Source organism: Aotus nancymaae, unplaced genomic scaffold (assembly GCF_030222135.1).
Source record: "Aotus nancymaae isolate 86718 unplaced genomic scaffold, 86718_ANA_hifiasm-v0.15.2.pri h1tg000008l, whole genome shotgun sequence".
Classification (NCBI taxonomy): domain Eukaryota; kingdom Metazoa; phylum Chordata; class Mammalia; order Primates; family Aotidae; genus Aotus; species Aotus nancymaae.
The window spans coordinates 6,560,689-6,583,039 of NW_026988419.1; the positions used below are offsets into that span (position 1 = coordinate 6,560,689).

At 45.3% G+C, this 22,351-nt stretch overlaps 3 protein-coding genes across 3 annotated transcripts; 1 reads left to right on the plus strand and 2 right to left on the minus strand.

Moving 5' to 3' along the window:
* The first annotated feature begins 3,971 nt into the window (after nt 1-3,971).
* Nucleotides 3,972-4,274, plus strand: LOC135273602 (small cysteine and glycine repeat-containing protein 9). The gene has a single exon (XM_064372802.1). The coding sequence runs from the start codon at nt 3,972-3,974 to the stop codon at nt 4,272-4,274; it is 303 nt and encodes a 100-aa protein (XP_064228872.1).
* Nucleotides 4,275-8,787: 4,513 nt separating this feature from the next.
* Nucleotides 8,788-9,138, minus strand: LOC135273603 (small cysteine and glycine repeat-containing protein 8). The gene has a single exon (XM_064372803.1). It carries the CDS (start codon nt 9,136-9,138, stop codon nt 8,788-8,790), a length of 351 nt encoding a protein of 116 aa, XP_064228873.1.
* A 10,823-nt stretch (nt 9,139-19,961) lies between these two features.
* LOC135273604 (small cysteine and glycine repeat-containing protein 8-like) lies at nt 19,962-20,282 on the minus strand. The gene has a single exon (XM_064372804.1). The coding sequence runs from the start codon at nt 20,280-20,282 to the stop codon at nt 19,962-19,964; it is 321 nt and encodes a 106-aa protein (XP_064228874.1).
* Between the last annotated feature and the right edge of the window lie 2,069 nt (nt 20,283-22,351).

A 22,351-nucleotide genomic window follows, 5' to 3' on the forward strand; every position in this document is an offset into this window, starting at 1 on the left:
GCTAGTCTCAAATTCCTGACCTCATGATCCGCCTGTCTTGGCCTCCCAAAGTGCTGGGATTACAAGCATGAGCCACCACACCCAGCCTGGCCCCAGCTTCTTACGTGATCCCTTGCTGTATCACTGCCATAGCAAGTGTTTCTCATTTTTTTTGTGGTTGTTTTGTCTGTGTGTGTGTGTGTGTGTGTGTGTGTGTGTGTGTGTTAGGGTCTTGCTGGGTCACCCAGGCTGGAGTGCAGTGGCATGATCTCAGCTCACCGCAGCCTCAACCTGCTAGGCTCAAGTGATCATCCTGCCTCAACCTTCCGAGTAACTGGGACTACAGGCACGCATCACCACATCTGGCTAATTTTTGTACTTTTTGTAGAAACGGGGGTCTTGCCATGTTGCCCAGGTTGGTCTTGAACTCCTGGACTCTCCTGCCTTAGCCTCCCAAAGTGATGGGATTACAGATATAAGCCAGGGCACAAGTGTTTCGAAAACTTTGTTCAAAGATAGAAAAGATAAAGTATCTCTCCAGTTTCTGAACAGACAAACCAGGATTCAGTGTGATCAACTGGAAGAAAGAAGGAGAACTTTTTATGGACCCTTAGTTTATTTTATTGGGAAATTTGAACAATATTATATGATAACTAAGAACACAAAAGCAAAAAACAAAAGAAGTATTGCATGCTGATGGGAAAAGTGGAACTAAGACGGAGCTGCATAGCCATGAGCATCTCCATCACACCAAACACGAGGAGCTGTGATTTCATTTCCCCAAGGTCAGCGACTTGGACAGTCACACAAGTGCTGCGCTGCTCTCATATTTTTCCATGAGATGGTTGCTATTAGTTTGGAAACTTTTCAGATGGAAAGGCATGAAACATCAAAGAAAAACAGCAACAGAGTTCAAGACCATAGAGGAGGGGGAGACCAGACAGGATGGGAAGGATGGGCATCTTACCTACAGGACACCGCAGCCACCACAGCCACCACAGCCACCACCATGGCCACCACGGCCACCACAACCACAGTAACCCATGCTGCCAGTAGAGAAGACTCGAGTGAAGTGAGGAGAGAGGTTTCAGGAGAGGTGAGGGGAGTCTGATGCCTCCTTCTACTGGGGGAGGCCCTTATGCACCATCTTGGGAAAAGGAAGAGAGTGACCCACGACACACGACCAGTGATCACTTCCTTCTTGTTGCTACTGCAGTTTCCATGATAAGGTTATCTGGGACTGTTTCTTGTTTACATCCTTAAGGACTATATTTGACCCAAAACATTTACTAATTTTCATTTGTCTCTGTTAAAACCAAATTACAAGCAAGCCAAGAGATGTTAACATGTAGGAGGGGCTCTTCATTTTCTCAGAACCAGTTGAATCCTTGAGACTTCAGGTTAAGCCGGGACTCAAGGTTGCTGCAAGCTGCTTTTCCATCTCTCTGCAATGGCTTCTCTCCAGGAAATCACCCTGCTTTCATGGAAACTCCCGAGATACAAAAGGGTAAATAAGAGCATCCAAATGGAACACGATGTTTTGACAAAAATGCTCACTTCTCAGCTCTATTTCTGAAGGGCTCTTTCCAGTAAATGACTCTTGTTTCTTCTTTGTTACCCCTCACAATTGCCTGTGATAAGGCTTGAAGCAACACTCCCTTCCCTTCTCACTCTGTCCTCCCGCCCTGAGTGCTCACATTCACACCCAGGGTGTGGATTTCCTCACGTGTAATCCCGGGTTAGTTCCTCCACCAGGTGCTCCAACTCAGACTCTCTTGTGGACTCCAAATCCATCAATCACCACTCTCCATTCCATCTTCTCCCCCTATGGTTTCAGAGACATCTCCAACGTCACATGCTCCAGACTCAAGTCATAATTTTCCCTGCCTGATCACCAACTCTCCATCAGAAAAAAAACTGCATTTTTCCTCCACTGTGCCATATCCATCAAGATATGAATCCATGTTAAAAATTATCTTTGAATCTTTATTTTTGTTGAGATGGAGGCTCTGTCGCCAGGCTGGAGTATAGTGGCACAATCTCAGCTCACTGCAACCTCCGCCTCCCTGGTTCAAGCGATTTTCCTGCCTCAGCTTCCTGAGTAGCTGGGACTACAGGCATGCACCACCATGCCTGTATTTTCAGTAGAGACTGGGTTTTGTATTTTCAGTAGAGACCGGGTTTCACCATGCTGGCCAGGATGGTCTTGATCTCCTGACCTTGTGATATACCTATCTTGTCCTTCCAAAGTTCTGGGATTACAGGTGTGAGCCACTGCACCTGGCCTGAATCTTTCTTTTCTCAGTTCCATTTCTAGTCTTTCACCAAATTCTGTTGCTTCTGCCTCGTTAATAACTTCAAACCTATTTACATATCTCCAGCTCCACTGTGCCCATCACCCCAGTTCATGCAACTCCCTGACTAGTTGAAAATGCTTTCTTCAGTCCAAATACCACACTGACAGCTTGGGGTCATTAATAAACAATTCTAATCAGTCATAGGGACATGATAGCACTTTCTCTTCTTCAAATTTCTGAAGAACAATTTTACAAAGTTGGGAAAACAGGCTTTGGGCAGTGAGTTTGTTTCAAATGAAGCTTGGGCAGAGATGCTGACTACTGTCTGCTGAGCACTGACTAATCAATCACCAGAAGCCTCTCCATCAGCATGCGTGGAGAAGACCTTGCTTGCACTCATAGTTTTCTTGCCTTTTTTACAGGCTCCTTGTTGGTCACAAAGTCTCAAACCCCAGCATGATCCATAGCCATAGGCTTCTTGGAGCCATAAACTCCTTTCCTTCCCATGTTGGGCCTTCATTCGGCTCAGCAAGCTTCTCTGAACTCTGGACCATACATCCCTCAATGTTCCCACCCTGCACTCTCTAAATAGCCCAAGAGCCTACCTCTAGGGAGCCCAGGCCAGGCTATTAAGCAGATTTGTTTATCTCAGCCATCAACTGACATCACCTAATCGAAGACAAAAATGAATTCCTGGCTGGGCGCGGTGGCTCACTCCTGTCATCTCAGCACTTCGGGAGGCTGAGGCAGGAGGATTGCTTGAACTTAGGAGTTCAAGACCAGCCTGGCCAACATGGTGAAACTCTCTCTACTGAAAATACAAAAATTAGCCAGGCATGGTGACACATGCCCATAATCCCTGCTACTAGGGAGGCTGAGGCAGGAGAATCACTTGAACCTGGGAGGCAGAGGTTACATGAACCAGACCAAGAATTACATCACCAGAATGCAGACTCCTGAGATGATTGATTTCTGCTTTTGAAATAACCACTAAGACCTGGTGCACAGAAGACAAATCACAATGATGTGCTTCAAATGAGGAGAGAAGGCAGCCCCAGAGCCTTCACTGGTTAATAAATGGGATGATGGCCTCTGACTTTGGCAGTGACCTTTGCATCTGTCGCCATTTCACCTCCCAGCTTGCAGTGTTACTCACTATTGCAAGCCCTTTGAAGTCAAGGACTGTGCCTTCCATATCACTATGCCTATTGCTGAGAAGCGCTCAGATTGTTCAGTCCAGGGGCTGCCTGGTGCTGTGTGGGGTTTGTAAGCCCCACCAACAACTCATGGACCTGTGCCCATGGCGCTTATTCCCCGACCTCTTAGGAAGAAGGAGAAGGCTGTCATTACTATGGTTACCGTGAACCAGACCAAGAATTACATCACCACACTCCAGCTCTCAGAATGCTTCCCTGGAAACTTTAGGCCTTTTAAACTTATAGTCTTATGAAAAAAAAAAAAATAAAACCAAAAATGTAGTAAAAACAAAGATGTCTGAAAGGATAGCCAATATGAGATGGAGAGATTCTTCTATGTACATCAAGTCAAATGACAAGGAAGTGGTCATGTGTCTTCCCTCTCCTCTCCCCAGTGTTGGTATATAAGGGCCTCCCCCAGCAGAAGGAGGCATCAGAGCTCCTCGCCTTCTCCTGAGTCCTCCCTCCTCACTTCATCTGAGACCTCTCTACTGACACCATGGGTTGCTGTGGTTGTGGTGGCTGCGGTGGTGGCTGTGGTGGTGGCTGTGGTGGTGGCTGCGGTGGTGGCTGTGGTGGTGGCTGTGGCAGCTGCACCACCTGCAGGTGCTACCGGGTGGGCTGCTGCTCCAGCTGCTGCCCCTGCTGCCGCGGCTGCTGTGGGGGCTGCTGTAGCACGCCCGTGATCTGCTGCTGCCGCCGCACCTGCAGCTCGTGTGGCTGCGGCTGTGGGAAGGGCTGTTGCCAGCAGAAGGGATGCTGCCAGCAAAAGTGCTGCTGTCAGAAGCAATGCTGCTGCTAGGCGAGGCGGCCAGCCTCTGGCAGCTGCTGCAGGTCACTGCTGTAGGTAAGCTTTCACCATCTGTCTGCCATTGACTAATAGGACACAAGCATGACCTGAACCTGTCACCTGCCCGTGAGTATTTCACATTTCTATAGTTTTTGGGATTCTGCCTGCATTTAATCATCACCAACAGGGGTAATAACCATGCAACCTTCTATGTGGATTACAATTCAAGTCATGACCTCAACAAAATGGAGTCAAGACAGTTAACGTTAGACCTTCTTGAAATGCCTCTAAGGTTGCCTTCATTTATGTGCTGTTTTTACCACTGCCTGGGTATATTTGAATACACAAAGCAACACCCATCTTAATAAATTATACCAAATCATTCTCAAAGAGCTGTCTTTTTTGTTCTTTCCAGTCTCTAAACTGTCTGTCCATGGGGAAAAATGAGTTTTATCTCAAAAGATAAATCAAAGAATAAAAAACAATATAAATTGTTTACGATAACTCATAGATTTATGGATGATTAATCCATTGTGGGTTTGTAAAGAAGGAAGGGACTGGGGGCACATCCTCAGCCTGACACTTCATTATCATAAACCAAAACTTTCCCCAAATCTCTCTGGATAGAGTCTTAGAAACAGAAGTCTGGAGTCATAAATACCTGTTCAGACTCCAAATGGTCATACAATCATTTAGAAGCCTGATCACGTTTGAGCAATGATGAAATCTGGCTCTTAGCCCTGTCAGGTATCATGGAAGTCTGTGGTATCACCCACTTCAAACTACAAAATTACCTTTCAGTTGTAATGTGAGAATATCAGCATTAGAATCAAAACAATCATACATCCTACTGAGAGCATCCCATACACAATAAAAAATGTTCCCGAACACACCTTCTGCTCATTTTTCCATAGAGATCCCCGATCCTTTGCTGTGTAGACTCCAGAGTCTTGATTTATTGTGTCTGGTTTAGCAGCAAAGTGAGCGGGAAATAAGGCAGAGAGTGGGGAATCCCAACTTGGGTGAGCAGTGGGGCAGGGACCGAGGGAAGCCAAGCTCCTTGGGTGGGTCTCCAGGTGAAGCTCAATCTTGCACCAGCCTCACAACGGCCATTCAGGGTGTTTCCTTCTTACTCTATCTAAGCAGAGCTGGACTCTGGATAGAAGCTAAAACAGATTGAACTGACCAAATGAACGTTATAACCAAAGGAAACATGAGTCGAATAACCACATCAAGCAAGATTTCCAAAGAGGGGAAGACGCTGTCACAGAAAGACAGTTTTCCTTCCACCTTGAAATTCAGAAAAGAGGGTTCGGAGTGGGTGTAAGATGAGACCTCAAAGTCGAAGCTGACAAGGTGGTTTTGGGCACTCACCTGGCTCTGCTTCTATTTCTTGTTCCAGCTCCAATAGCCCTGAACCTCTGGTACCCTCAGGCTACCCAAAGCCCGTTAGTTACTCTCAGCCTTTAGGCTTTACCTCTGGGGCCCCATCCTCTCACTCATTCTCCCTCCCAGGCTTCACCTGTAGAACTGCCCCCTCCCTTGTGATTGTTCTCAGCTGGAAGAGTAGGCTCAGGCGAGAAGCACCAGTTCATGTCTTAGGCTAAGGCAAGGGACATTCGCTTTTCCTCACTGAGGACCCCTCAAGTCGCTTTCCCCACACATAATGTTGACCAATCCAATGGGCAGAATTCTGGGACATGTGGCTTTTCCAGCCACCAAGATCCAACACTTTTTAGGCATTTGCCCCTCTTGTCCCACTCACTGAAAATGTGAATTTGTTTTCAGTCGGCGTAAATAGAAGACATGGCTGTCTGCCAGGATTTACTGGGTGTCGTTACTCGTGTTGACATCGATTTGTGAAAAAAGAACCCAGGTGGCCTGGTATGTGGTTTGTGATTGTGTGTGTGTGTGTGTGTGTGTGTGTGTTTATATATATATACACACACACACATATACTATGAGATAGTCAGATGGTCCATCAGGCATGGCCACAAGAAGAGACAAAGAAGGCTGGGCACAGTGACTCATACCTGTAATCCCAGCACTTTGCAAGGCCAAGGTGGGTGGATCACCTGAGATCAGGAGTTCAAGACCAGCCTGACCAATGTGGTGAAACCCCAACTCTACTAAAACATATATATACAAAAATTAGCTGGGCATGGTGGCATGTGCCTGTAGTTCCAGCTACTTGAGAAGCTGAGGCAGGAGAATTGCTTGAACCTGGGAGGCAGAGGTTGCAGTGAGCTGAGATTGCACCATTGCACTCCAGCCTGGGCAACAGAGTGAGGCTCCATCTCAAAATAAAAAGATAAAAAATAAAAATAAAAAAAGAAGAGACAAAAGAGAGGTTCAGGAAAACAGTGTATTCCACTCGCAGGTCCTAAAGAGATGACGTCACTGCATGCCAAGAGGAGAGTCACGTGGGAAGCAGCACTGGGGGAGTGGTCTCAGCCAGGCAGACAGGGAGAGAGGACCCACGGGCTCGCTCACGGGGGCCAGGGTGGAATATACGAGCAAGAGGTGCAGGGGCATCCATCAGGGCATCTGAATGTTACTAGGTCTCAGTCAGGGGAGGGCAGGGAGGGGAACCTGCGGCAGGGGCTAAACGTACCATGCTAAGGGCTCACCTGAGAGGGATGCGTGAAACTTACAATGCAGTGCACAGGGGCATCTGTCTGCATCTCACCTCAGTAGAGGAGTGGCTGTAGGTACCTCCCTGTAATCCAGTTGTGAATTTGAGTCTTGGTTCAGGTGTCAGAATAATTAGCACAAATGTAGTCAACTGCTCCTTACTGTAGGTAAAGGAATTTTCTTTCTTTCTTTCTTTCTTTTTTTTTTTTTTTGAGATGGTTGCTCTTGTTGGCCAGACTGGAGTACAATGGCACGTCTCGCCTCACCGCAACCTCCGCCTCACGGGTTCAAGCGATTCTCCTGCGTCAGTCTCCCAAGTAGCTGGGATTACAGGCATGCTCCACCATGCCCAGCTATTTTTGTATTTTTAGTAGAGACGGGGTTTCTCCATGTTGGTCAGACTAACTCCTGACCTCAGGTGATCCACCCACCTTGGTCTCCCAAAGTGCTGGGATTACAGGCGTGAGCCATGGCACCTGACCACTGTCGGGGAATTTATAGGTAGGACTTACAGGAATTTGCAAACCGAGTGAGAATACTAGCAGGGAGAAACTAGGGCCTTGGGACCCAGGGATGAGGAAACTTGCCGTACTGACATGCGGGATGACCTTCGCCTCGGGGGCTGGGGCCTAGCCACGCAGCTACACAAGCTTCAGCCTGAAACTCTCTCCAACACTGCCCTAAACAGGCCACGTGTGCGGGAGGGAGCATGGAATGAAAAGCCCACAGGGAACAAGAAGCCACAAGATCCAGTGCTCTGAAGCCATTCTAGATGGTTTCAGGGGAACTAGCTTCCCACCTCTGACAGTGACACCATGGCAAGTACCACAATTTGCTTAGGATTATAATTCTTTGTGCACAGTGCATCCCATTCAAAGACAGTCCACAGCACGGTGTGCTCCCTCTCTGAACTGGTCTCACTCCCTTAAACGTGCATTCGTCCATTTATTTATTTATCGAGATGGAGTTTCACTCTTGTTGCCTGGGTTGGAGTGCAATGTTGTGATCTTGGCTCACTGCAACCTCCGTCTCACGGGTTCAAGCGACTCTCCTGCCTCAGCCTCCCGAGTAGCTGGAATTACAGGCATACACCATGCCCAGCTAATTTTGTATTTTTAGTAGAGATGGGTTTTTGCCATGTTGGCCAGGCTGGTCTGGAACTCCCAACCTCAAGTGATCTGCCCTCCTCGGCCTCCCAAAGTACTGGGATTACAGGTGTGAGCCACTGAGCCCAGCCCAGCTTGTCTATTTTTAAAGGAACCTGCCATCTCAAAATTGAATACAAACTAGAGAGAGAATCCAGACTTTCAAATATTCTGTTTGGTAACTGGAGGCCACAAACAGTAGAGACAGGAAGCTTCTCTCAAGGTCTTCGACTTGCTCCACTATCACTGCCTATCCACCAAAGACTCTCAGAGAGATTAAGATTTTCTAGGATGTGAGATATGTTCAAACCAAAATAAATATAAAGATACACCTTTAATGATAAATTTTTATTTTATTAGGAAATTTAGAAAGTAGCTATTGACAAATAAGAATACGAGATAGAAAAGCAGCAGAGAAAGGCACACAAATGGGGATAAAATGATCATATACGTCAAAAACCTGTTGGGAATCATGATCCTCTTTGACTGAGCTCAGTGATGTGGACTCTTCCTGGAGAGGTAGGCTGTCCTCATGTCTGTGGTTGGCTGCTTGATATTAGAGAGGAAACTTTTCATACAGGAAGGCTGGAAACACCTGAAGCAGAAAATAGAAGAACCCAGAATTCAGCAGCAAAGTTACACAAGAGCATAAGTGCAAGAATACCCAGAGGACAGGTAAGGCAGCTGAATGGGGTGAAGGAAAGTCTCCAGCATATCTTGCCACAGGACAGAGGCCGGGGGCCCACCTAGCAGCAGCATTGCTTCTGGCAGCAGCACTTTTGCTGACAGCATCCTTTCTGCTGGCAACAGCCCTTCCCACAGCCACAGCCACATGAGCTGCAGGTGCGGCGGCAGCAGCAGATCACGGGTGTGCTACAGCAGCCCCCACAGCAGCCGCGGCAGCAGGGGCAGCAGCTGGAGCAGCAGCCCACCCGGTAGCACCTGCAGGTGGTGCAGCTGCCACAGCCACCACCACAACCACCACAGCCGCCGCAGCCGCCACCGCAGCCACCACCACAGCCGCCGCCGCAGCCGCCACCGCAGCCACCACAACCACCACAGCCACCACCGCAGCCACCACAGCCACAGCAACCCATGGTGTCAGTAGAGAGGTTTCAGGTGAAGTGAGAAGAGGACTCAGGAGAGGTGAGGGAGATATGATGCCTCTTTCTCCTGGGGGTCCTTAAATACTAACTCTGGGGGAGAGCATTGACCTATAAGACTCAGTGCCACTTCCCTGTTGTTTATGCAAATATCCAAAGCAGAATCTCACATGGCCTTTTGTACGCTTCCTTATTGGATCCTTCTGACTTCAAAAACTTGCTAAATTTAGCTTTTACTTGTTTTCTAAAGCCATCTATAATATACAGAACAGCAAACACCTAACTGAAAAACCCTTTTCTTTTTTTGGTGATTGTAGAAGTCAGAGTGGGATTGCAATTTCCCTCAGCTATGGTACATTTCTCCCAGCCCAGAACAAAGATTTTTTCATTCCTACATTATTTGTAACTATTTATTAATTCACAAAACATTCCTTTAGATGGAGGAGAGGACTCTCTATATTTAAAAGGAAAGAGTGATCTCAGGTTATGTTATTTTGTCCTCCCTAGGCAGAGCTCCTCAGGTGTTTGCTAGTCCTGTAACCTGAGTCAGAACTCTCTGATTCAGAGAAGAGGGGATCCTGCATTATCAAGGGTTACGACACAGCATCCTTCGTGTTGTACAGATGATAAAAGCACATCCTGAGCAGACATTTCCAAGTTACTTGCCAAACTCAAAGAGGCTGTTATCAGCCTGTTAAGGAAGGAGGATGATGCTGAAGGCATGCTTCTGGCAGCCACCTGGTGCCTGGTTGATCATGGACCAGTACCTCATGGAATGCCTACTTGAAATGATTAGTTTCAATTGGCCATCCCTATGCAGACTACTCCATTCTGTCAAAAGAAAGATGAAAATGAAAAATGGAATTGTGAAGGCCATCAAGGAAATCTATATGTTCTAATCCTGCATGTCTGTTCTCAGGATACAGTGCTCTTATCGGTCACCCCAGGCCTCACCAAGGAGAACAAGACAAGGAGAACCCAAGTGTCCTCTCAGCTCCCTGCAGGACCCAGAGTTGGAGGAACTCTGGGTCCCCTGCATGAAGGTAAATTTTATGTGTCAACTTGACTGGGTTAAGGGATGTCCAGATAGCTGGTAGATATTTGTGGATTTGTCTGTGAGGGTGTTTCTAGAAGAGATTAGCATTTGAATCAGTGGACTGAGTAAAGAAGACCACCTTCACCAACATGGGTAGGCTTTGCTATGGTCTAAATGTGTTCACCAAAAGTCACGTGTTGGAAACAATCTCAATGCAATAGTGTTGGAAGGTGGGGCTTAATGGGAGGTGTTTAGGTCGTGAGGACCCTGCCCTCATCAATGAACTAATACCACTATAAAAAAAGGCCTGTGAGGCTGTGTGTGGTAGCTCACACCTGTAATCTCAGCACTTTGGGAGGCCGAGGTGGGCAGATCACTTTAGGTCAGGAGTTTGAGACCAGCCTGGCCAACATGGTGAAACCCTGTATCTACTAAAAATACAAAAATTAGCTGGGCGTGGTGGTGGGCACCTGTAATCCCAGCTACTCTGAAGGCTGAGACAGGAGAATTGCTTGAGCCCGGGAGGCAGAGGTTGCAGTGAGCCAAGATCGCACCACCGTACTCCACCCTGGGCAACAGAGCAAGACTCCATCTCAAAAAAAAAAAAAAAGGCCTGTGAGAGTGAGTTCACCCTCTTCTGCTCTTCTGCCAGGTGAGGACACATAGTCTATCTCTGTCTTGCCCTTTTGCCTTCTACCATGAGAAGTTGCAGAAAGGCCTCACCAGATGCCAGTGCTTTAATCTTGGACTTCCCAGCCTCCAGAACTGTAAGAGAATAAATTTCTGTTCTTTATAAATTACCCAGTCTCAAGTATTCTGTTATAGCAACACAAAAATGGACTAAGACAGGGATCATCCAGCCCATTGAGGGACCAAATACAACAAACAGATAAAGTGAGGGGAATTCTCTCTCCCTCCTCTTAAGCTCGAACATCCAGCTCCTGCTCTCAGACATCAGCACCCTACCTCTCAAATCTCAGTCAGACTCTGATTGGTACTTACACCATGGGCTGCCCTTGTTCTCAGGCCTTCTGACTTGGACTGAATTGCACCACTGGCTTTCCTGGCAGAGAGCAGATCATGGGGTCCCACGATCTTGGCATCCATAATCACATGAGCCAATTCCCATAATAAATCTCATTTATCTATTCATGTTTCCTACTGATTCTGAAAAATACACCTTGGAATAATATTATAATCTGGATTTTTTTTTTTTTTTTTTTTGGAGATAGAGTCTCTCTCTGTCACCCAAGCTGGTGTGCAGTGGTGTGATCTTGGCTCACTCTTGGCTCACTGCAATCTCTGCCTCCCACGTTCAATCAATTCTCGTGCCTCAGCCTCCCAAGTAGCTGGGACTATCAGTGTGCACCACCACGCCCGGCTAATTTTTTGTGCTTTAGTAGAAATGGGGTTTCACCTTGTTGCCCAGGCTTGTCTTGATCTCCTGAACTCAGACAATCCACCCACCTTGGCCTCCCAAAGTGCTAGGATTACAGACGTGAACCACCATACCCAGCCATATGAGCTGGATCTTTAACACTGGACTTTCTTCAGATTAATTTTTAGTTAATGTGCAAGAAGTCTTAAAGATGATTTTTTTGAGAATGCAACTGTGTACTACTTTTCAAACCAGAAAGATACTGAAGTGGTTCAGCACTGTGGTTCCATTGTACAGCCCTCTACGTCCTGCCTGCACTTAGTTGGCTTCAGGTACCATGGTTCAAGGACGGGCCCCTGTGTAAAATAGTCAGTTTTTGGTTGATATTTTCCCCAAAAATTTTGGAATGTAATGATTTCCTGTAAATGTTTAGTAACTTTTTTCAATATTCCAGATTAAAGACAGAACCATTAAATTGCTTCAATAACTATCTTGTAAAAACACACATTGAACAAGCACGTCTTCTAGTATACATTCCTTTCCAACTCTCTAATCTCCAGGATTTGTCTGTTTTTACTTAAGGAGGCCCATGAACTTCTACTTTAATGCACCATAATACTTTCCCATCATATAAACTTGCAGGGAGCAGTGTACTCAATTTAACCAATAGCTGTTGGATTGTCCTTCTCTTAGGAGAAAGTGGTTCTGCAGGGCACTGTGAGAACCTAACAAGATGAAGCCACAAGCTCCCAGTCTGGTGAGAAATGCATGAAAAGAAATTCCAATAAAAGCACCTGCAACAAGAACCCTACAGATCAACTTTCTTAGATGTATGGGGAAAAATAAATCAAGCCTGAGTGTCTCTGGGAGAAAAGGAATTGGAAGGACTCTGACAGGGACTGTCTATCACAGGACAGGGCTTCAGTAAAGATTGGAGACACGGAAATATGAGGAGTAGTCGGGACACACCTACTTGCAACTGCTCGCTGTTTTCCTGCCAATCCTCCACACAATTAGATCAAAACGTAAATTTCTACATGCAGTGAATGTGCTCCAAAGTGTATTTACTACAAGTCAAGTAGGGAGAATTGTTTCATTAGGTTTCCCCACCCTGAAAGTCATCTTTCAAACCAAGTATTCAGATAAGGAATGAGGTATCGACAGGTATCACAGTCATGTGGAAATTGCCATTCAGAAGCTCTGCTCTTGATTGGACTGATATCGAATGGATTAACAACAATGAAAATTTCTTGTCTCTAGACAAAACGGAATTACTTGTTTGTATCTTGAACACTAACTGTGTACTTTGTTCTATATGTTGTAAGTGAAGTAGTGGGACAGCACGCTTATTTAAAAAAAAAAAGGAATCTGCTTCTCCTTCCTTCTTATAGGAAAGGAAAGAGGGGCTCCGTACGACTGATACACTGCCCTAGAGGAAAAAACAGACATCAGTGGATTTGGCAAAAGTATGTCCATTAAGGACACTTCACAGAGTATAAGAGATGATGGAAAGGAAGGGTTCAGTTGAGAAAAGGTAGACAGAGGTTGAGGAAATCTGGACTCTGGGCACTCCAACATCTTGGTGAATCCTGGACCACTATATATATATGTATATATAGTTTCACTCTCGTTGCCCAGGCTGGAGAGCAGTGGTGCAATCTCGGCTCACTGCAACTTCCACCTCCCAGGTTCAAGCAGTTCTCCTGTCTCAGCCCCATGTATATATTTTTAATTTTAATTTTAATTTTTAATTTTAGATGCAGGGGTTCATATGCAGGTTTGTTGCATGGATATATTGCTCACTACCACAATACTAAAATACTTCCTTCCATTGTAAGAGGAATCCCAAAGACTACCCAAAGAATAATTACCCAAAGGTTAGACTAGACTCCTACAGAGATTGCAAATACCATCTAATAGGTTCTTTACTTTTCTTGAACTTTTAAACCAAAACTAGAAAAAATAATGATATTGGGCAACGACTAGAACTCTGGTGTATCTGCACTGAGATTCACCTCCATACAGGCAGTCAGCGCAGCTTGGCTCCATGGGCATAGACAGCGGTCCCAACCCCCAATCAGCCAACCTGTAAAATCCAGGTCATTGGAAACCACAAGCGATTCAAATGTGTGACCTGTTAGTCAGTAGCATAAGTTTCTATATAAAGCATGGCTGAAGTGTATAAGCATGCCAGTTAAATATAACCTCTATCCTAAATAGAAGATGCTATTCAGCGCATCTATTCATTAACTTCCTGCTTGTAATCCTATTGTGAAAGATAAACATTTGAGCAAAATCAAACTGAATCAACAAGCATTTGCTAAACCCTTGCAATGTGCAAGGCAATACAGGTGATATAAAGATAAATATGTCTAAATTATTTCAAAGTAATAAGAGAGATGATGGCTGGGCACAGTGACTCATGCATGTAATCCCAGCACTTTGGGAGGCCAAGGCAGTTGGATCACCTGAGGTCAGGAGTTCAAGACCAGTGTGGCCAACAGGGTGAATACCCCTCTTTACTAAAACTACAAAAAATTAGCTAATCGGAGGCTGAGGCAGGAGAATCACTTGAACTTGGGAGGCAGAGGTTGCAGTGAGCTGAGATTGCACCGTCGCACTCCAGCCTGGGCAACAAGAGTGAAACTCCATCTCGAATAAATAAATAAATGGAGAAGAAATGATTGAGGAAAGTAAGGAAAAAAAGATTTAACTAATAGCCCAATAAGTGTTGTCTCAAAGTAGTTCCTGGTGAATACTGACTTACAAGGGAAGACAAGTTACTTCCAATCGGATAGTAAAGAAAGGGAGGTTTTATGAAGAAGGCAGAGCCTTTTTGAATGGAAAACTGGACTTGAATAGGTGGAGAGGAAGGAGAAGCAGAGGGTGGAGGGTGTGGTGCGGTGCAGTCTGGGATCATCCTGTGTAAACTGATGCCCTGCCTCTAGAAAGATGTCATCTGATCTTCTTTACCTGATTTCCCTGATGGAAAAATAATATCTATATCATAGGGTTATTATGAAACCTAAATGTGGTAACACATATAAAACACATAGAATAGGGCTTGGAACATAGTAAGCACTCAATAAATGTTTTAGTCATTATTACTATTTTAAGGTAGGCTACACATTGTAAGGGAAAATAGAAGACTTACTCAGAAAACAGAAAGGAAAGCAATTTACCTACAGTGGAAACTTTATTCAATGGAGTTAGTAGATATTTAAGCTGGAAATAAAATTTGAGAGTAGTTATGAACTTTAGGCTGTGAAGACTTCAATGTTTCTTCTGCAAATGAAATATATAGCACAGTAAAAATGGCATTTCAGGAAGTTACATCTGACAGTACCTTGTAGGATCAAAGTAAAGAAGAAAACCTATAGATGGGTCAGCTAGATGGCTTTAGAGAACTTCATCCCCATTAAAAATTCTCAAATGCAAACAGTCTTCTTGAAATTCTTGTTCATCATAATATATTACACTAATGAATACAATAAAGATAGTTCCCCAAAGTGATTACAGTCAACAACAGAAACACAAACTGAACATGTGCCCTGTTATTCTTTGCCGACAGAACCATCACACCGTGCTGCACACCTCTTTACCAGGTGTTGTTCTGGGCGTGGCTGGGAGTGAGAGGGAGGATCTACAAAGGTGACTGAGAAGGGGCTTCTGCTCCTGTGCTTTGGACATTTCATAGGCTGAGGGCAAACTGAGCAGATGTTCTTAGTGCAATGTCAAAAAGTTCTGTTAGAGATATGTGAGGGGACCGTGGGAGAGCAGTCGAAGGCTCTGTCTATGGAGGGAGATGAGATCTGAGCCGAACCCTGAGGAATGAGAGGAGAGCGCATTCCCTGAAAGAGATCTGGTGCCCCACGTGTTCCTGCCAAGATCAGGGTCTACCAATACATTGGAACACAAGGAATGCGTTCCTCCAGTTGCTAAGAAAATCAAATCTATATTAGGAGTACTTCCATAATGCTTATACCTTTCTGGTTCTCTGTAGAAATATTTTTGAGCTCTTACAATGTTGCAGGCACAATGCTAAGTATTTTACATGTATCGTTTGATGTAATTCTTGAAATAACTTTGCAAAGCATATACTGTTAATACCCTCATTTTACAGATGGAAAAAAAAACACCAAACCATTGTCCATAAGGAAAATTGGAGAGTTGGAAAATAAGCCCAGGCAGGTTGATCTCGGAGCCAGCTCTCTTAACTACTGTGCAACATTGCACTTCTCTTCACAGTTCAATGCCAGATCAGGGGTCAACAAACTAACGCCCACTCTTGGCCTGACACCTGCTTTTGTACACAGTGATTTCTTGGAACACAGCCACTTACACCTTTCAGTGCCATCAGTGGCTGTTTTAAACGTAGAATGGTTGAGTTGACAAGTTGCAACAAATCATGTGGCCTGCAAAGCTGAAAATATTTACATCTGATACTTCACAGAAAAAAATTGCCAAACCGTAGTCTAGATCACGAAGAATGTTTAGGCAAAATAAGATTCTGAATGCAAGCAAATTGCCTTGGGCCCAATACACTGTGGGTAGCTGCAATGCAATGCGAGTTTGGTGAGTTGTCCTTTCTCCCGCTTTGAGCATTACGTGTCTCTAAGCTATTGTAGCCGACCTCCCTCCTAAGCAGAGTCTGTTTCGCTGCCATAACCAGTGTTAGAATGACTTTCTTATTTATTTATGCTGACCACTGTGGTGTGATCACAACTCACTATAGCCTCAACTTCCTGGGCTCAAGCAATTCTCCTGCCTCAGCCTCCAACTAGTTGGGACTACAGGCGTGCACTACTATACCTGATTAATTTTTTATTATTTGTAAAGATATCTTTATATTACCCAGGTGGGTCTTGAACTCCTGAACTCAAGTGATTCTCTTGCCTCAGCCTCCCAAAATGCTGGGATTATAGGCATGAGCCACCATGACTGGCCCCAACTTTCTTATTTATTTACAGATCTTTATGACTACTGATGCCTAGTTGTGGTCTGGGAACAACCATTTGAAGGACAGACAGTCACCAGCTTACACTGTTTTGGCTTAAGATTTTTTGACTTTATGATGGTGTGACAGTGATACGTGTGTTTTTTTTTTTTGGTTTTTTTTTTGGTTTTTTGTTTTTTGTTTGCTTGTTTGTTTTTTGAGACGGAGTCTTGCTCTATTGCCCAAGCTAGAGTGCCATGGCATGGTCTTGGCTCACTGCAACCTCTACCTCCCAGGTTCAAGCGATTTCTGGCTAATTTTTGTAGTTTTAGTAGAGACAGGGTTTCATCATGTTGGCCAGGCTGGCCTCGAACTCTCGGCCTCAAGTGATCCACTTGCCTTGGCCTCCCAAAGTGCTAGAGGCTACAGGCATGAGCCACCGCACCCAGCCTCAGTGATACATGTTTAGTAGAAACCATACTTCCAGTACCCATGCAACGATTCTGTTTTTCACTTTTAGCACAGCATTCAGGAAGTGACATGAGACATTCAGTCTGTTACAAAATAGGCTTTGTGTTGGATGATTTTGCCCAACTGTAGGCTGCTGTTAAGTGTTTGGAGCACATTTAGGGTAGGCTAGGCTAAACTATGATGCTTAGTAGGTTAAATGTCTTTAGTGCATTTTTGACTTACATTTTCCAACTTACAATGGATTTATTAAGAGGTAACCCCACTGTAAGTCAAGGAGGGTCTATAGTCACTCTTCCCAACACGTGTCATGATTCCAGGTAGAATATTTATTTAGATCTGCATAGAAAAAACAATGGTGGGATGGGCAGGGAATATTTGGATCCATATAAGAGTTTTTCTCAGGGCTTGGACTAGGAGGAAGTAAATGAGGCACTTGCCTGGGATGAAGAATTTAAGGTGGCACCAAAAACTCAAGTGCATAGCTTCCCTGGGGAAGACAGAGGTAGTGGAAGGTTAATAGGGAAGATGGGATTTAAGCTGATACCATACCACTGCTAAAAGTTCTTGAGTATATTCAAGAAGCATAAGTAATAATATTTGCAAAATAGCTAAAGTCTTGCCATCTCAGGAGTGTGTCCTACACAATCTATTGTGGAACCCAGAATCAACACAGCAGCTTCAGGAACTTCTGGAGATGTCTGTCAGAAAGTACGTCTCCTTCCTGTGTTAAGCATCGGTAGACATTTGCATTTCATCAGTAATGAGTTGATAAAGTAGCTGTCAATTTGTAAGCAGAGAGCGTGCCTCTATGCAGCCCAGAAATATCTCTAAGCAGGGTCAAAAAGGAACTGGCCAGAGTGCAGGCTCCTACCCAGGAAGCAAGAGCCAAGGACCATCTGACACGGTAAGGAACAGCACGTGACGGCACGTGTGTGCATGAACGTGACAGGAAATGAGGCAACAGGAAAAGGAAATGGTTCTAAACTTCAAGAATCAGTACAGTATAGAAAGAGGATCATGGGTCGGTGTAAGAGAAACCTGGGATTGAATCAGTACTACTTGGTTGGGAGTGGCAGCTCACACCTGTAATCCCAGCCCTTTGGGAGCCCAAGGCAGGCAGATTGCTTGAGACCAGCCTGGCCAACATGGTGAAACCCCATCTCTACTAAAAATATGAAAAATTAGCCAGATATAGTGCACGAAAAATCAGCCAGATGTGGAGGCACATGCCTGTAGTCCCAGCTACTTGGGAGGCTGAGGCATGAGAATCACTTGAACCCCAGAGGTGGAGGTTGCAGTGAGCCAAGATCACACCACTGCACTCCAACCTGGAATACAAAGCAAGACTTTGTCTCCAAAAAACAAAAAAAAATATCAGGACTACTTGTGTTTTTTGGGACGAGTTTTTAAACTGTTCTAGACTCAGTCTCTTCATCTGTGAAATAGGTCTAACACAGCTCACATCTGGGGTTATTATGAGAAATAGAAGTAGCCATGTGTGTAGAAGGATTGCAAGGGAACTCACCATTACCCCTTCTTTTCTGAATGGACATGGGAGCAGAAAACAGATGGAACGAGAGGTCCCCTCTGCTGCATTGCTGGTGGAGTTGGACTTTGGAAACCAGACCTTGGACCCAATATCAATGTGGGGCTCCCACTCCTGCCCACTGGGTTGGATTAACCCACCAAGTCAGCAACTGAAGACCAGCAGGTCTCACTGCTCTCAGGGTTTGCCTGGTCAGTTTAATGCATGAAATCAGCAGAAGAGAGAAGAGACACACAGCAGTAGGAGGCCATGCCAAGGACACCAGCAAGGACATGAGCTACATGGAACCTCCCCACCCCCACAGTGCTCAAGCTCCTTGTCCTGGCAAATACTTTACAGTCTTTTCAGAAACCACTCAGTACAGCAAGGTAGAGGCTACATGCATTCCCCGTTCCTTTGGGGCTGATTTTTCATTTCCTAGATAATTTTTTTTTATATATAGTGTCTCACTCTGTCACCCAGGCTGGAGTGCAGTGATGTTATCATGGCTCACTGCAGCCTCAACCTCCTGAGATCAAGTGATCCTCCTGCCTTAGCCTCCCATGTAGCTGAGACTATAGGAGCACATCACCATGCCAGGCTAACATTTTGTTTTTTTGCAGAGATGAGGTCTTTTATATTGCCCAGGCTGGTCTCCAACAACTGGCCTCAAGGGATCCACCCATCTCGTCCTCCCAAAGTGCTGGGACTACAGACATGAGCCATCACACCTGGCCTCTTAGATGCATTTCAAGAAGAAATGGAGACTTATCACCACCATCAATTCACATCACCCTCATCCCACCCTAGAAAATCTTTGGGAGAGTCCGAGTACACAGACCCCACAGGTAAGACATGACTTCAGGGCAGCAGCACAGGGGGCTGTGTGCCTCCCTGATAAACAGCTACAGGTTCAGGGGCTGGGTCGATGGCCAGCTTCAGGAGGGTGCAAGAGTGTCAGAGCCAGAATTGGACTCAGTGCACGGGGCAGATGAGCTGATGAAGGAATTGATTTTAAAAATATGACTAATGAAGAGATTTTTGTTACGCACCAAGTCATTTTATTAGGAAATTTTAAAGAGCAAACAGACAAAAGAAATGGAAAAGACTGCACACAGGCAATGAACAGGAAAATGGTGAACCTCGGGACTATTTAGGAAAGATTGAACATTACGAAATAATAAACTGCTAAGGTTCCTGGTTGGCTCTGACTTTAGCCAGTTATCGTCAGCTGCTTGGTTGACCGTTTGTTTCACACTGTGTGGTCCTGGCAAGTTTGTGCAGAGTTCGGGCAAAGGAAGATCCCAGAAGGACAAAGCACAAGGCCCATGAAGCACAAGGCAAGGGGATCTGCTGGTGACAGATCGGTTAGAAAAAGGATTAGACAGAATGGGGTTAAGCAGAGCCTTACCAGCGGGAGACAGCAAGGGCTCCCAGAGCTCCTGGGCAGGGGCAGAGCCAGGCTGGCAGCCTAGCAGCAGCATTGCTTCTGGCAGCAGCACTTTTGCTGGCAGCATCCCTTCTGTTGACAACAGCCCTTCCCACAGCTGCAGCCACACGAGCTGCAGGTGCGGCGGCAGCAGCAGATCACGGGTGTGCTACAGCAGCCCCCACAGCAGCCGCGGCAGCAGGGGCAGCAGCTGGAGCAGCAGCCCACCCGGTAGCACCTGCAGGTGGTGCAGCTGCCACAGCCACCACAGCCACCACCACAACCACCGCAGCCACCACCGCAGCCACCACCACAGCCACCACCACAGCCACCACCGCAGCCACCACAACCACAGCAACCCATGGTGTCAGTAGAGAGGATTTAGGTGAAGAGAGGAGGAAGGACTCAGGAGAGGTGAGGAGGTCTGATGCCTCCTCCTGCTGGGGGAAGCTTTATGTACCAACTCTGGGGAGCGGAGAGGGAAGACACATGACCACTTCCTTGTTATTGTTTATTTCCATTTCCACAGGGAAACCTCCTGTGTATGTCCCTATTAGGCACCTTTCATCTCATTAAGTCACTTATCTTCAGTTCAGCTAAATTAGCCTCTGTTCCATCCAGTGGGAATATTCAGCCAAGGACCTATCCCTATTTTCAGATGCAACCAGTCCTGGAATAGATGAGCCAGAGGGATACATCTGTCATTGATGGTTTCTTGCTTATCAATATTTTCCCAGGGGAATCACATATTTCCCTTGACATCTCTCCAGAAAAAATTCCTAAGGTTTACTTCAGTAGGAGAAGGAGAACACAGAAGCTAACATAAAGGAAGTTCCCAATATTTGCTGTTTTCTATCACTGGTCTGGAATTCAAAGAGGCCACCTGCATGTAGGTTAGTGGCTATGTCTGATTCTTCTACCTGGGAGATGCCCTCAGCACACACAGTGAGCTCCTTTAGGGAATTACCAAGATTGGCCTCACTAGGGAAGCCCACAGATCTCAGATCCAGCTTCAGTACCTTCTAGTCCTCAGGTTTCTGCCTCCTAATTAATTCTTCTCACACAAGTCACATTTTGTAGGTCCCACCTTAACGACAGAGCTGGCAATAAGCCAACCACAGGTAAGGGTCCATAGGCCCCAGGAAGCTCCACTGTCTCCAAAGACACCCTCATCTGACCTTGCAATGTTGCTCAGAACTCAGGAAGAAGCGGATGAATCAGTGTCAGGCTTCCCAAAATGCCCAAAACGTGTATATCAGAAGCCTCGTTCCACAGGACATTAAAAGGCACTACACATTTGACTATTTGTGAGAAATAATGAATTTAAATAAAGCCAAACAGGCTTTTTGACTCTGTTCTTCTCGGTGGCTTGCCTTTGTCACGTGCTCTGTGACTCTCCAAATGGAAGGGGAAGTACGCGGAGCCCCACACCCCGCCCTGAACTTCTTTCAGTCTGGAAAGCAAGGCTTTCATTTACTTCTCAGGTGTGAAGTCCTGGGATGTCCCAGGTTCAGATTTTGATGGTGGATTTAGAAAAGCACATTCACACATTGACCAAAGAGAAGAGAAAGGGTAGAGCAGCGGTTCTCAAACTTAATTACTCTCGTGACCCCTATGCTCCTAAAAAGTAGTGAGAACTCCAAATTGTCCTTGTTATATGGCTTATATCTATAGATATTTATTGCATTCTAAATTAACACTGAGACTTTTAAAAAGTTTATTAATTCATTTTAAAAGAACAATATAAGCCCATTACATGATCACATACATAATACATTTTGGGGAAAAAGTAACTGTATTTTCCTAAATAAAAAAGAATTCATGAGGACAGTGGCCATTATTTTATATTTTTGCCAAACTCTTTAATGTCTGATTTGATCAAAGACAGCCGGATTCTCATTCTCCTTCTGCAATGAATCTATTATCCTACAGTGTTTTGGTTGGAGTAAAAATCCAGCGTGACACAGATTTGCAGCTGGAAAAAGGAGGAGTATCTTAATAAGCTCAGGGCCCCAGAGGTCCTTAGATCATACTTTGAAGACTGCTAGAGCAGGGACTTGGAAAATTTTGGTCTTTGAGGAAACAAACTACTTTAAAATAGTCCCTATTATTGACTATTTGTCATGGTTATACTTCGTGATTTATACTCAAGAAGTATAAATCCTTACACATGGTCAGTATATGGTATAATGATGGCTTAACACAATTTTATGAAATTTTTGTCCTTCTGTATTTTAAAAGCTACTTTGTGCTGCTCTATATTCTTCAACATTTCATTCCTACTCAACAATTCAGACTCACTAGTATGGCGTTAAAATGCCCTCAACAATCCAGTTTCACTGGGTGCGGTGGCTCACGCCTGTAATCCCAGCACTTTGGGAGGCCAAGGCAGGCAGATCACTTGAGGTTAGGAGTTGGAGATCAGCCTGGCC

What these genes read in the sequence shown, in the direction of transcription:
- LOC135273603 (XM_064372803.1), bottom strand. Translation starts at nt 9,138, where the DNA reads ATGGGTTGCTGTGGCTGTGGTGGCTGCGGTGGTGGCTGTGGTGGTTGT.
- LOC135273602 (XM_064372802.1), top strand. Translation starts at nt 3,972, where the DNA reads ATGGGTTGCTGTGGTTGTGGTGGCTGCGGTGGTGGCTGTGGTGGTGGC.
- LOC135273604 (XM_064372804.1), bottom strand. Translation starts at nt 20,282, where the DNA reads ATGGGTTGCTGTGGTTGTGGTGGCTGCGGTGGTGGCTGTGGTGGTGGC.